This window comes from Propithecus coquereli, unplaced genomic scaffold (genome assembly GCF_000956105.1).
Source record: "Propithecus coquereli isolate 6110/MARCELLA unplaced genomic scaffold, Pcoq_1.0 Scaffold21, whole genome shotgun sequence".
In the NCBI taxonomy this organism is placed as follows: Eukaryota; Metazoa; Chordata; class Mammalia; order Primates; family Indriidae; genus Propithecus; species Propithecus coquereli.
Genome location: NW_012146078.1, coordinates 5,843,463 through 5,856,205, shown reverse-complemented (window position 1 = coordinate 5,856,205; position 12,743 = coordinate 5,843,463). Strand labels below are relative to the sequence as shown.

At 33.3% G+C, this 12,743-nt stretch overlaps 1 protein-coding gene across 1 annotated transcript in view; it reads left to right on the top strand.

Moving 5' to 3' along the window:
• Positions 1-12,743, top strand: part of CADM2 (cell adhesion molecule 2) — a 400,219-nt gene that overhangs the window by 262,063 nt on the left and 125,413 nt on the right. Inside the window, exon 5 of the mRNA XM_012644321.1 lies at positions 1,255-1,345. Coding sequence (XP_012499775.1) covers positions 1,255-1,345 — 91 coding nt within the window. The remainder of the gene's footprint in view (positions 1-1,254; positions 1,346-12,743) is intronic.

Sequence of the window (12,743 nt, the reverse complement as noted above, 5' to 3'; positions counted from 1 at the left end):
GCTAGGATTACAGGCGTGAGCCACCGCGCCCGGCCCCAAAATATCATTTTTAATTATGTTAAATATATTGTCTTGTTTGAAGAATTGGGAAAGAATACATTTGAAAAGCACAAATAATTTTAAAGTATGATATAAAGTCTTCCACAGGATCAAAATTTATTGTTCTGTATATGACAAATCTAAATATAATATTATTTTTCTTAAATGAGATAAACAACCTGAAAATTACACAATTGATTGTTATTTATTTCACTGGCTCCCCAAAATCAGAGAGTGAATATAACACCAGGGCAGTTCAGTTCTTCTATTACAACTAAGGGAAGGGAGAGAATAATTGTGACTATCTGGAGAGTTCAGAACATGTTTTGTGTACTGTAGAGAATGTGGAGATAAAAGGAGAGAGAAGGCAATTCCATGTTGACTGTGGGCCAGACAATGCCAGGACTAGAAAAGTCCCATAAAGAAATGGTTGTGTTTATATTGTCTCTTATTTTAAGCTTGTTTTTCATTTCTTCTATGAAATGTGTATCTTTGTATTGATTAAAAAATATTACATGTCATACAAGTTATACATATAAATGTCTTAAAGTATTCTTGAGTGCTCTTTCACTAGGGATGATTTTATTGTTCAATGGAAATAAATAATTTTCTATCAGTTATGTTGTAGCATCTATAACATAGTGTTAACTTTTAGTAATATTATAAATAGCTATTTGAAGTGACTTGCTAACTGTACTACGCGCGTGCTCGGTGCTGCATTACTGCATTTTCAAAAAGATTCTGCATAATAGTTGTTGAGGCAGTAGTTGATCTTGAGTTCATCCATCCTGGGGGTTCCTTATTGTGAATCCCTCGTATTCCAGCAATAATAAATGTGGTGTTATTCAAATGAATTCAGCCCATAATAATAGCATTCATAGCCATCTATAAATAGTTGAAGAAACAATTGTATGAAATGCTTGATATTCATCTGAACCACTTTTTGCAATTTCACTTTTAAATTCAGATTTCAGAAATAACACAACAGTGGTGCTCATAAGATATTCAGATATTGTTGTTAGCTTTGCATGGAGAGGCTGATAAGTTTCTTAAAATCACACACTCTGTTTCACCAAATCTAAGAAATCCTGTATAACTATATACAATTATAAGAAATATGTAAAAAATACTGAATAAACAGCATTATGCGCCATGATTAAATATATAGTTTTACATGTGTTTAATGACCTTTCTAATTATTCCTTTTTTTCCCAGATACACCATCAGTTAAGATTATACCATCCACTCCTTTTCCACAAGAAGGACAGCCTTTAATTTTGACTTGTGAATCCAAAGGAAAACCACTGTAAGTGAATTAACGAGCAATAAAATTTTTTACTTCTTCTTCTATCCTGCTTTGATCATAGGCTTTAACTGTAGAAATCCATTGTTTTTGTCTTTTCTTGGTGGGCAAAGTGATCTCTAGAACAGAAAAACCCCTGAACCATGTCTTCATTAAATGTCTATGGAAGATTGGTTTTTACTTTGTCATCTAGTGAAGTTTCTGGGAAGGTTTCCAGCTGTGATTTCTTTTTCTTTTTTTTTCCCCAATAAGATATTTCAACCTGAAAGGAGCGTAGGTTTAATCAGCCACTGTTTACATCATCAGATTGATAAAAGCTGCACATTGCTGAACTTAGTTCTCCCAGGAGAAACTTTGAAAATGTTGAAGCATCCCCAAAATATGCCAAAGTTTCAAAGTTACATGAGGAATCATTTTCATAATAAGAGAAATCAAGTCTATATTTCTTATGTAGCAGCCAATGAGACATAATTGGTGAATGTGACATGCATGAAGGTGATGTGAATGAAAAGTCTCAAGCTCAATGTTTGCAATTGCAAAGTGATTTTGTTATTAGAATACATGTGCACTAATGTCACTTCAACTCGAAAACTTTACTTTTTGACATTCGTGTTTATAAACAACTCACTCAAAGAATACCTATTTTTAAGGAAAATTTAAATATGGATTATTCAAATATGGATTATTTAAGTACTATTTGAAAGCAATATGATCATTTTAATATGGTACTCCAGGCCTTGCTTTATGTACTTTACTTGCTTTTTTAAAAGCTTCCAAGTGATTTGCGTTTTGTTTAAATATTAATAAAGAAGAATTTAATCATTTTCTGTAATATAACTATATGGAATTGCTTCCGTACAAATCAAGTTAAATTACTAAAATTTTGCTTCCAAAAATATTTAAATTATTTAAGTGTACATTTTGAATTATCCCGTGAAGAATTTGTCTAAAAGAATTGTGAGATAGACGCCTGACATTTTAACTTCTTCAATTGTACGCCACTATATTGTTTACTATACTAAGTGAATCCACACCTTCTTTACCACAGTTCTGATACTTTAAAACTATTCTCTCTTCCAGTAATTATTTTCTAGAGATTATTTTTAATGTTTTCTTTCTAAGGTTTATCAAAAAGTAGTTATGCGTACATTTCAAATATGTGTATAATTTATACATTTAAATGAGGTGAAGGTAGGAAACATGATTTATAAAATGCTGGAAATAAATACATACATGCTCAAGTAACATCCAATTGTATTACAATGATCTGCTCTTTGGTTCTGTCTACTTCCAATAGTAGAGACATCATATTATTTGGAAGAATAATTACATTATAAGGTTATGTAATTACATATTTAAGTAGTTCATATCACGCACCTCAGATATGGTTGAATAGATGTGCCTTATTGTGGGTCTTGTTTCAATTCCCAGGGAATAAGCTTGGATATATTATAATCCTCTGCACTACAAATGAATGAGAAGCACAATAATCACATTTATTTTATTTAAGAACACTAATGTTTGGAAGTTTAGGAAATTCAAAAAAGATTATCTTTCTCAGAAGGATCCTGATTAATATAGCTTTGCACGAAGATAAGTGAGAGTCTCCCTATTTTAAAGAAAACTAAGATATAAAAATGTTAATGAAATTTTCCTTATTCATCCATATTTAAAATGGGTGAGTCAGAATTTGAATTCAGTTCAGTCCTATCCAAAGCTTCCATTCTTTCAATTATTTGCTGCTGCTTACATTGATGAATGTAAATTGCTACTTATGGTAGCCAAAGTTATTTTTGAAAAACTAGGTTGAGCCTGACAGTAATTTTCACCACTGACGTTGAACCTCTGGGTGCTTCAGGGTGAACAACTGGCTTGTCTCATGATACATTTTACTGTTGCCATCCTCCTGTTTCAGGCTTTCTTCTATATTTATACTCTTTCTGGAAACGTGTGCCAAATTTTTACCAAACTGATCATTTTTAGCACCAGTTCATAGTTATATATTTTTTCAAAAAACTATATTTAATATTGTATCTTTTGGCAATTAACTCATAAGCTTCAAGACGGTTAAAAAATGATCATTATATTTTATCTTTATTTTTATAGGTCCCAATGTTACATTCTATATGCTATGGTCCACAAGTAAATGTATATTAACTTATTCTCTTGTATTATATCCCCATTGCCAACTTTCCCTTTATCATTTTCTTTCCCTGTAGACTGCCAGACTATTGATGTTAAAGTTATAGTCAACTTCTTTGATTTCTGCCTTTCTTTAGACAGTTGTTTCTCTTTTATTCTTCCTAAACATCTTGAAATTAACTCCTCTACATTTTCAAAGTAACTATCATTTTCATTAAATGAAAACATTAATCTCTTTAGAGACAATCTAACTTCTAGCCTCTCTCTAGTTTATATCCTATCTCCAACAGTGCCAGATGAGGCAAATAGGACAAAAAGCAAGGGAATACTGAAAAGAAATCATTGGATGAAATCTTACTGATACTAAAGAAAAAGTCTCACTAGAGCAAAGAGAACGGAAGGCAAATTGAAATGGATTAATCAGGGAGTTAGTAGGTGGTGGAGAAGTTAAGAAAAGCAGTAATGGGAAGATCATTCATTTCAGAAAATGAATCATGAAAAGTGGAAGAGGGATGAGAAAAAACTATGTGAAATACAAGTTTTAAAATAAAATATAATTTAAAAACATAATAAGGAGCCTTTTGTATGTTAAGATAGGATCAAAAGAGTGGGAGTAAAAGTGAACTGTGTGATGCATCCAATGGGCAGGTTAGAATTGCCCATTTTAATCTGGTAATCACTGTCGAATTTCCACTCCATTACTTTGCAGCTATTGTACCTGATTCTCCATTTTGTTACTTTAGCACCACTGAGAAGCAATGCTATGGCTTTGCTTTTGCTTGGCTCCCCAAACACTTAAGTGTTATTATTTTTACCACTTACCTGATCCACCTCTAATGTGGAGGTAAGAAACAGAAATGGATAATGGCTATGCGATTCTACTCCATCCTGTACCTGAGTTAAATAATATCTTTAATTCATGATCAAACCTTATTTTTTTAAAAGTTTTTGACCAATATATAATTTCCTGAAGAATGAGTTATTCATGGTAATTAGGTATGTTGGTAGCAGACAAAATCACACCACTATCTTGTGAGTAATTCACAACCTGAGAGTATGGCTCAAGTTGTGCTGAGCCTCCTGTTTCTAACCTGCCCTCCTGTGTGCTAATGTTGTTTTTCTTGTTCTAAATGTGAGGGCCCCAGTGACTGTTTATGAACAATCATGCCTTATTTGCCTGCTTTGGACTGAAGCCTTTTGCCATTTTCCTGTGGAACAGCTGCATAGCTTGGGCCAGGACCAAATTGTTCCACTTGACACTACCATAGAAGCATCCTATTCTTTCCTTAAAAGAGAGATTACTGTACATGTCTGTCTATTGTTTTAATTTTAGTTTAAAGTGAGGACCAAGCTAATGCCAGCCATTTTTCTTTCAAGTCCCCAGAGTTTTTGCAACCCTCTTTCTTCTTTGGCTGAATTCCCAGACAGCTTTCAGGAGGCAGCATTCTCCATTTATAAAAGTGGAGGGGAACAAAACAATACGAAACCTTTTTATTACACTAAAGTCATGAACTTAAATGGCGTGAGGTTGCCCCCCACATGCTGGAGCTAATGAATCATCATTCATTTTAATCAAATGTTTAATGCTTTGTAAATTCACTTCAAAAAAGCACTAGGACATTTTCAGTGCAATAAATAAATATTTGACACTTATTCTATGAAAGAAAATAATTATAAGTATCAATACATTTTTCTATGTATTAAGCACAATGTTTCTGTTGTACTTACTGTTTTATTTTCTGTAACCACAATTTTTCTTTTGTTCTTGGCATAAATCTAGTGCACATAATCGGATAGCATATAACATCCCTACTCTATATAAGAAGAAAGATTTTAATCTTTAGGAAGACGGATCACATATCCTATAGCAATGAGTGAGGTGTTTTAGAGGAACAATTACACATCCATTTTGGAAATGACCAAGAATTGAAGGGATCTGATACATACCTATTAATGTACTGTCTTATGAGCATAACAGAGATTTTTTTTTTAAACAGACCAAAATTAAGGCAAAACAGTCTTATATCAACTCTGGTTGCTCAGTCTAACATGTATCTTTTTACAAATCACAAGTTATTTACAAATTATTAATATTATACAATTATATTAATATTAATATATTAATATTATACAATTCAATTACAGTCAGAGGAAATAACAAGACAAACCAGGAGTTAAAGAAAGCAAGTTATCACCAGAGTGAAATGTTGTTTACCAAAATAGGATAAAATATGAATTTTAAAATAAGGATATTGATTCAATATAATAGCAATTTCACATGATTTGATCTAATGCAAAGTAGATGTTATTACAGAATATTTCCCTTTCTTCTACTAAATAGAAAGCCATCTAATTAATCATCAAGTTCTACGTTTATGTTCAAATAGAATGACTAGGTTGTTACACTTTGAGGCACAAAAGTTTTTGTGGTACAGTGAAAAGAGAATGTGGAACCAGATTTGAATTATAAATCTGTGCATATCCATGGCTTGAGTATTCCTGAGCAAGTCACTTAACCATACCAAGTATTTTTTTCCTTTTTTTAATTGATAAACTTTACTTATAGCAGTTTTAGGCTCACTGCAAAGTTGAACAAAAAGTACATAGACTTCCCATGTAACCCCTGTCCCGACAGACTCACAGGCTCCTTCCTTGTCAACATCCCATACCGGAATATTACTTTTGTTACAATCAATGCACCTACATTGACTCATCATTGTGACACCAAAGTCCATAATCCATAGTTTCTCATACACCAAGTATTTTTTATCAAGAAAGAACATAGTATCTACCAAAGAAATTATGACACTATATATGAAATGTTTTCCTCTAAGTAATTTTGTAATAATAGTCATGTTGATGATGATAAATTATTTGGTCAAGGAGTTACATATAGTATATCTTACCAAATTTCATACTCAGAAGTCTTAATTATATATTTAATGTACGTACTGATATTGGGGTATGAGAGCAACTCTGGGAAAAGTTATCTCAATATCTTCCCAGGTACTGGAATTCAACGCTCTGAGCAGAATAAACACATTTCAGGACAGTGGAATGAGACTTTCAAAAGCAAGTTTGATCAGCAAGTGAACCCAGACTGAAGTCATGGAAGTCATGGAAAAACTGATAAAACAATTTGGTTATTTTGTTTGAGGTTAAATAATAATAATAATAATAATTTGCAGAGAAGAGAGGCAGAGACATGACCCTTAGCTGGGCTAAAATCTAAAATAGTTAGAAATGGGAGACTAGAAAATCCTGAGCCACAAGAACAGCCCCTTCACAGTTTACCTTAGTGTTAAGATAGAGAAAGTTTTAGATCAAGTTGAAAGGACTAGAAGGGGTAAAGAATGAGTTCTAGTTCCCTAAAAGTAGGAAAAGTACACTCTGGAATAGTCCTGTTAGGAGGAAAAGGGACTAACTAACCAGTTAGCAGGTTTTTTTTTTTATTATGTTTAATTATTATGGGTACATAATAGTTGTATATCTTTCTAAGGTATGCGTGATGTTTTGATACAGTTATACAACATGAATTAATTAAATCAGGGTAATTGGGATATCCATCAGACATTTATCATTACTTTGAGTTAGGAACATTCCGATTCTACTTTTTTAGTTATTTTAGAGTATACTCTAACTTATTGTTGATTAGTCACTTTGTTGCTCTGCCAAATATTGTTCCTTGTGTCTAACTGTATGAGTTAAAACATGTGAGATTTGTCTTTCTAGGCTTGGCTTATTACACTTAACATAATGTTTTCCAGTTCCATCTATGTTGTTGCAAATGGTAGGATTTCATTATTTTCTGTGGCTATATAATATTCCATTGTGTATATTCACCACAATTTCTATATCCATTCATCTCTGGGGGACACTTAGGTTGATTCCAAATTTTGGCTATTGTTAAAAGTGCTGAAATAAACATGAGAGTGCAGATATATCTTCAATATACTGAATTCCCCTCCTTTGAATACATAACCAGCAGTGGGATTCCTGAGCCATACAATAGTTCTACTTTTTTTTTTTTTGGAGACAGAGTCTCACTCTTTTGTCTGGGCTCGAGTGCTGTGGCGTCAGCCTAGCGCACAGCAACCTCAAACTTCTGGGCTCAAGCGATCCTTCTGCCTCAGCCTCCCAAGTAGCTGGGACTACAGGCATGCACCACCATGCCTGGCTAATTTTTTCTATATAGATTTTTAGTTGTCCAAGTAGTTTCTTTCTATATTTAGTAGAGGCTGGGGTCTCGCTTTTGCTCAGGCTGATCTCGAACTCCTGAGCTCAAATGATCCACCTGCCTCTGCCTCCCAGTGTGCTAGGATTACAGGCATGAGCCACGGTGCCCGGTCACTACTTTTAGTTTTTTGAGGAACCTCCATACTGTTTTCCATAGTGGTTGCACTAATTTGCATTCCCATCAACAATGTATGAGGTTTCCTCTTTCTCCACATCCTTGACAGCTTTTGTTATTGCCTATCTTTTTGATAAAAGCCATTTTAACTGGGGTGAGATGATATCTCATTATAGCTTTGATTTACATTTCTCAGATGACTAATGATGTTGAGCATTTTTTCATATACCTCTTGGCCACTTGTATGTCTTCTTTTGAGAAATGCCTATTCAGATCCTTTGCCCATTTTTTAACTAGAGTATTTGATTTTTTCCTATTGAGTAATTAAAGCTCCTTAGATATTCTAGTTATTAATCCCTTGTCAGATGGGTAGTTTGAAAATATTTTCTCTCATTCTGTGGGTTGTCTCTTCACTTTGTTAATTGTTCCTGTTGCTGTGCAGAAGTTGTATGTGATCTCATTTGTCCAATTTTGCTTTGGTTCCCTGTGCTTTGGAGATATTACTTAAGAAGTTATTGCCCAGATCAATATACTGAAGTGTTTCCCCAGTGTTTCCTTTTAGTAGTTTCACAGTCTCAGGTCTTTGATTTAAGACTTTATCCGTTTTGATTGATTTTTGTATATGGTGAGAAATATACAAGTTTCATTCTTCTGCATATGTATATCCAGTTTTCCCAGCACCATATATTGAAGAGACTGTCCTTTCCCCACTGTATATACTTGGTGCTTTTGTCAAAGATAAGTTTGCTGTAGATGTGTGGATTTATTTCTGGGTTCTCTATTCTGTCCCATTAGTCCCTGTGTTGGTTTTTACATCAGTACCATGCTCCTTTAATTCCTACAGGTCTGTAATTTGAAGTCAGATAGTGTGATTCTTCCAGTTATATTCTTTTTGCTCAGGAATATAACTTTGGCTATTTTGGGTCTTCTGTAGTTCCATATAAATTTTAGGATTATTTTTGGCAGGGCGTGTTGGTTCATGCCTATAATTCTAGCACTTTGGGAGGCTAAAGTGGGAGGATTACTTGAGCCCAGTAGTTTGAGATCAGCCTGAGCAAGAGTGAAACCTAGTCTCTGCAAAAAAAATAGAAAAATTAGTGGGATCTGGTGTGCATGCCTATAGTTCCAGCTACTTGGGAAGCTGAGACTGGAGAATTGCTCAAGCCTAGGAGTTTGAGGCTGCAGTGAGCTATGATAATGCCAATGCACTCTAGCCCAGACAACAGAGCAAGACCCTATCTCAAAAAAAAAAAAAATTAGGATTATTTTTTTCTATTTCTGTGAGGAATGTCGTTGGTATTTTGACGGGGATTACATCGAATCTATAGATTGGTTTGGGTAGTATGGACATTTTAGGAATACTGATTTCTTCCAATCCACGAGCATGGAATATATTTCCATTTTTTGTGTCCTCTTCAATTTCTTTCATCAGTGTTTCACAGTTTTTGTTATAGAGACCTTTTACTTGTTTAGTTATGTTTATTCCTAGGTATTTTATTTTACTTATAGCTATTGTAAATGGGATTACTTTCTTGGTTTCTTGTTCAGATGGTTTGCGCCCGGCATATAGAAATGCTACTGATTTTTGTATGTTGATTTTGCATCCTGCAACTTTACTGAATTTATCCGTTCTAATAGTTTATTTGTGCAGACTTTAGTTTTCTCTAGATATAAGATCATCTGCAAACAAGGATAATTTGACTTCTTCCTTTCTAACTTGGGTGCCCTTTGCTTCTTTCTCTTGTCTGATTGCTCTAGCTAGAACTTCCAGCACTGTGTGAAATAACAGCGGTGAAAGTGTGCATCCTTGTCTTGTTCTACATCTTAACAGGAAAGGTTTTCAGTTTATCCCCATTCAGTATGATACTAGCTGTGGGTTTGTCATATATAGCTTTTTTTATGTTGAGGTAAATTCATTCTATACCCAGTTTTTTGAGAGTTTTTATCATGAAGGGATGTTGAATTGTATCAAATGCTTTTTCAGCATCAATTGAAATGACCATATGATTCTTCTTCCCGTTATTCTGTTGATATGATGAATCACATTGATTGATATGCATATGTTGAACTATTCTTGCATCCCTGGGATGAATCCCACTTTATCATGATGAATAATCTTTCTGATGTATTGTTGAATTCAGTTTGCTAGTATTTTGTTGAGGATTTTTGCATCTATGTTCATCAGAGATATTGGCCTGTAGTGTTCTTTTGTTGTTGCATCTTTGTCTAATTTTTGGTATGAGGGTGATATAAGCCTCATAGAATGAGTTTGAGAGTAGTCCTTCCTCCTGTTTTTTTTTTTTTTTTTTTTTGAATAGTTCGAGTGAGGTCGGCATGAGTTCCTTGAATTCTTGGTAGAATTCAGCAATGAAGCCATTGGGTCCTGGGATTTTATTTGATGGACGACTTTTTATTATTGCTTTTATCACATTAGTTATTATTGGTTTATTCAGCTTGTGGATTTCTTCCTCGTTTATCTTGGAAGGTTGTATATGTCTAGGAATTTTTCCATTTCTTCTAGGTTTTCCAGTTTGTCAGCATATAGTTGCTCACAGTAGTCTCTAATGATCCTTCGGATTTCTGCAGCATCAGTTGTAATATCTCTTTTTTCATCTTCAATTTTATTTATTTGGATCGTCTCTCTTTTTTTCTTACTGTAGCTAAAGGTTTGTCAATTTTGTTTATCTTTTCAAAAAACTGATTTTTCATTTCTTTGATCTTTTTAATTCTGTTTTTGTTTCAATTTCATTTATTTCTGCTCTAATCTTTATAATTTCTTTTCTTCTACTAATTTTGATTTTGGTTTGCTCTTATTTTTCTAGTTCTTTGAGATGTATCATTAGGTTGTTTATTTGAAGCTTGTCTACTTTTTTGATGTAGGCACTTATTGCTGTAAATTTTCCTCTTATTATTGCTTGTGTTGTATCCCACAGGTTTTGATATGTTGCGTTTTCATTCTCACTTGTTTCAAGGAATTTTTTTATTTCCTTCTTAATCTCTTCATTGAGGAGCATGTTGTTTAATTTCATTTGTTTTGATAGTTTCCTGTGTTCCCTTTGCTATTGATTTCTAGTTTTATTCCATGTGGTCAGAGAGAATACTTGGTATGATTTCAATTTTTTTTAAATTTTTTAAGACTTCTTTTGTGGCCTAACATACGGTCCATCCTTGAGCATGATCCATGAGTTCAGGGGAAGACTGTGTATTCTGCAGCTGTTGGATAAAAGGTTCTGTACATATCTATTAGGTCCATATTAGCTCCCATCTACAGTGCAGATTAAGTCCAATGTTGGTTTTCTGTCTGCATGATCTGTCCAATCAGTTAGCAAGTTTTGACAAAGAGCAAATGCAAGAGATCTGGAAAGCATTAAAGTACCCAGGCTAAGTAGATGATACAGCTCATGACTGCTTAAGAATATAAGGTCTGTGATGTATAGTTTTTCAAGCTCTCTTATGCATAATTGTCCTATTTAAACCACACGACTACCATGTTGTAAAAGGTTTATAAAAGCTATTTAATCATTTCTGTTTTGTAAATGAGGAAAAGAAGTCTTGCGGAGGTTATATAACCCTTCCCAGTCACACAGCTAATAAATGGTAGAATTGGGATTATAAACAAGCTTTTGTTTTATATTAACAACACTGATGTTGATATTTTCTTGTTTACCCAATATTTGCCGTTCTCCTGTCAGTGTGATTTTTCACCATAACTCAGTGAAATTGGCAAGAATTAGAGAGTTCTTACAAACTGCTAGGAAAGTCCATATTTCAGTCAAATAAGTGTAAAAAATACCAGTTATGCCGGCTCAAAACTGTGTTAGCATATCTAACTATTATTTAAAGAGTTTCTAAACAGACCTAAATATTCCTGTCTAGATTTTATAATTAAATCAATAATTATACAATTGTTACATATATTTGTTTTTTAGAAACAGATTATATTACATTCTTAATTTTGTATAACTTTTAGAAGACAAAGGCTGCAGATTAACACTACAAAGAAATAGTGCAAATATAATATCAACACAATGGTATACAATGGAAAGCCTTAGGAACAAATAAAATAAACAGGAAGTTAGAAGAAAATACTCTTCAAGACTATGACTTTCTTATTAAATGCTATATTTAATATACCACCAAAATTATTAGTAGGATAAACATAATAATCATCTCCTTATCATGTAGATACTTTTATATCAGCAGTCCTTGGATAATAAAGGTTACATGGTATTTAGATTTTTTTTTTACTTTGTGTTCTGATATCTAGAGAGATACAAAATCATTTCAACTTATTAATTAAAAGTTAAAGGTAAAGTAGTTTTTTTCTACAATACTTTCAAATGTGTAATATTGAGAAATTATTTCTCAAGTTTCATAATTAAAAAATATGTCCATGTGCTGTTTTTTCCATGTGAGTTTCTTTTCTGAAGCCCATATGGTCTTTTGCTTCCATTTTATGGCTTCAAAATTTAATCACACATTGACTTTCTGGAAACACACAAGTGGTTATATTGGAAATGAGACGGAATATATTTGGTTTTGTTTTCGAAACAAGAAGCTGACTCTCAGTAATCTCCACTGCTGTTGTTTAGGCTGGGCATAGGCATCTGTGGTGTTTTGGGCACTCAATCATTTTCAATTAAATGTTCCAATGTCTTGTGAAAGTCCCAAAAGAGCTTACAGAACCATGATTATAGATCCATAGAGGAATTATACTTCCTGAACATTTCCAGGTAAGCAGTTTTCTTGCAACAAAAGCCAATTATTTTGAGGGATTATGTAAATGTTCAGTGGGAAACCATATACAAAAAATGCCTCAATATATTTAAGTCACTATTGTGGAATGATGCTGTCATATATATTGGCTAGATACACAGGATATGTACTTTTTGGCTCCTGGGTTTAAAC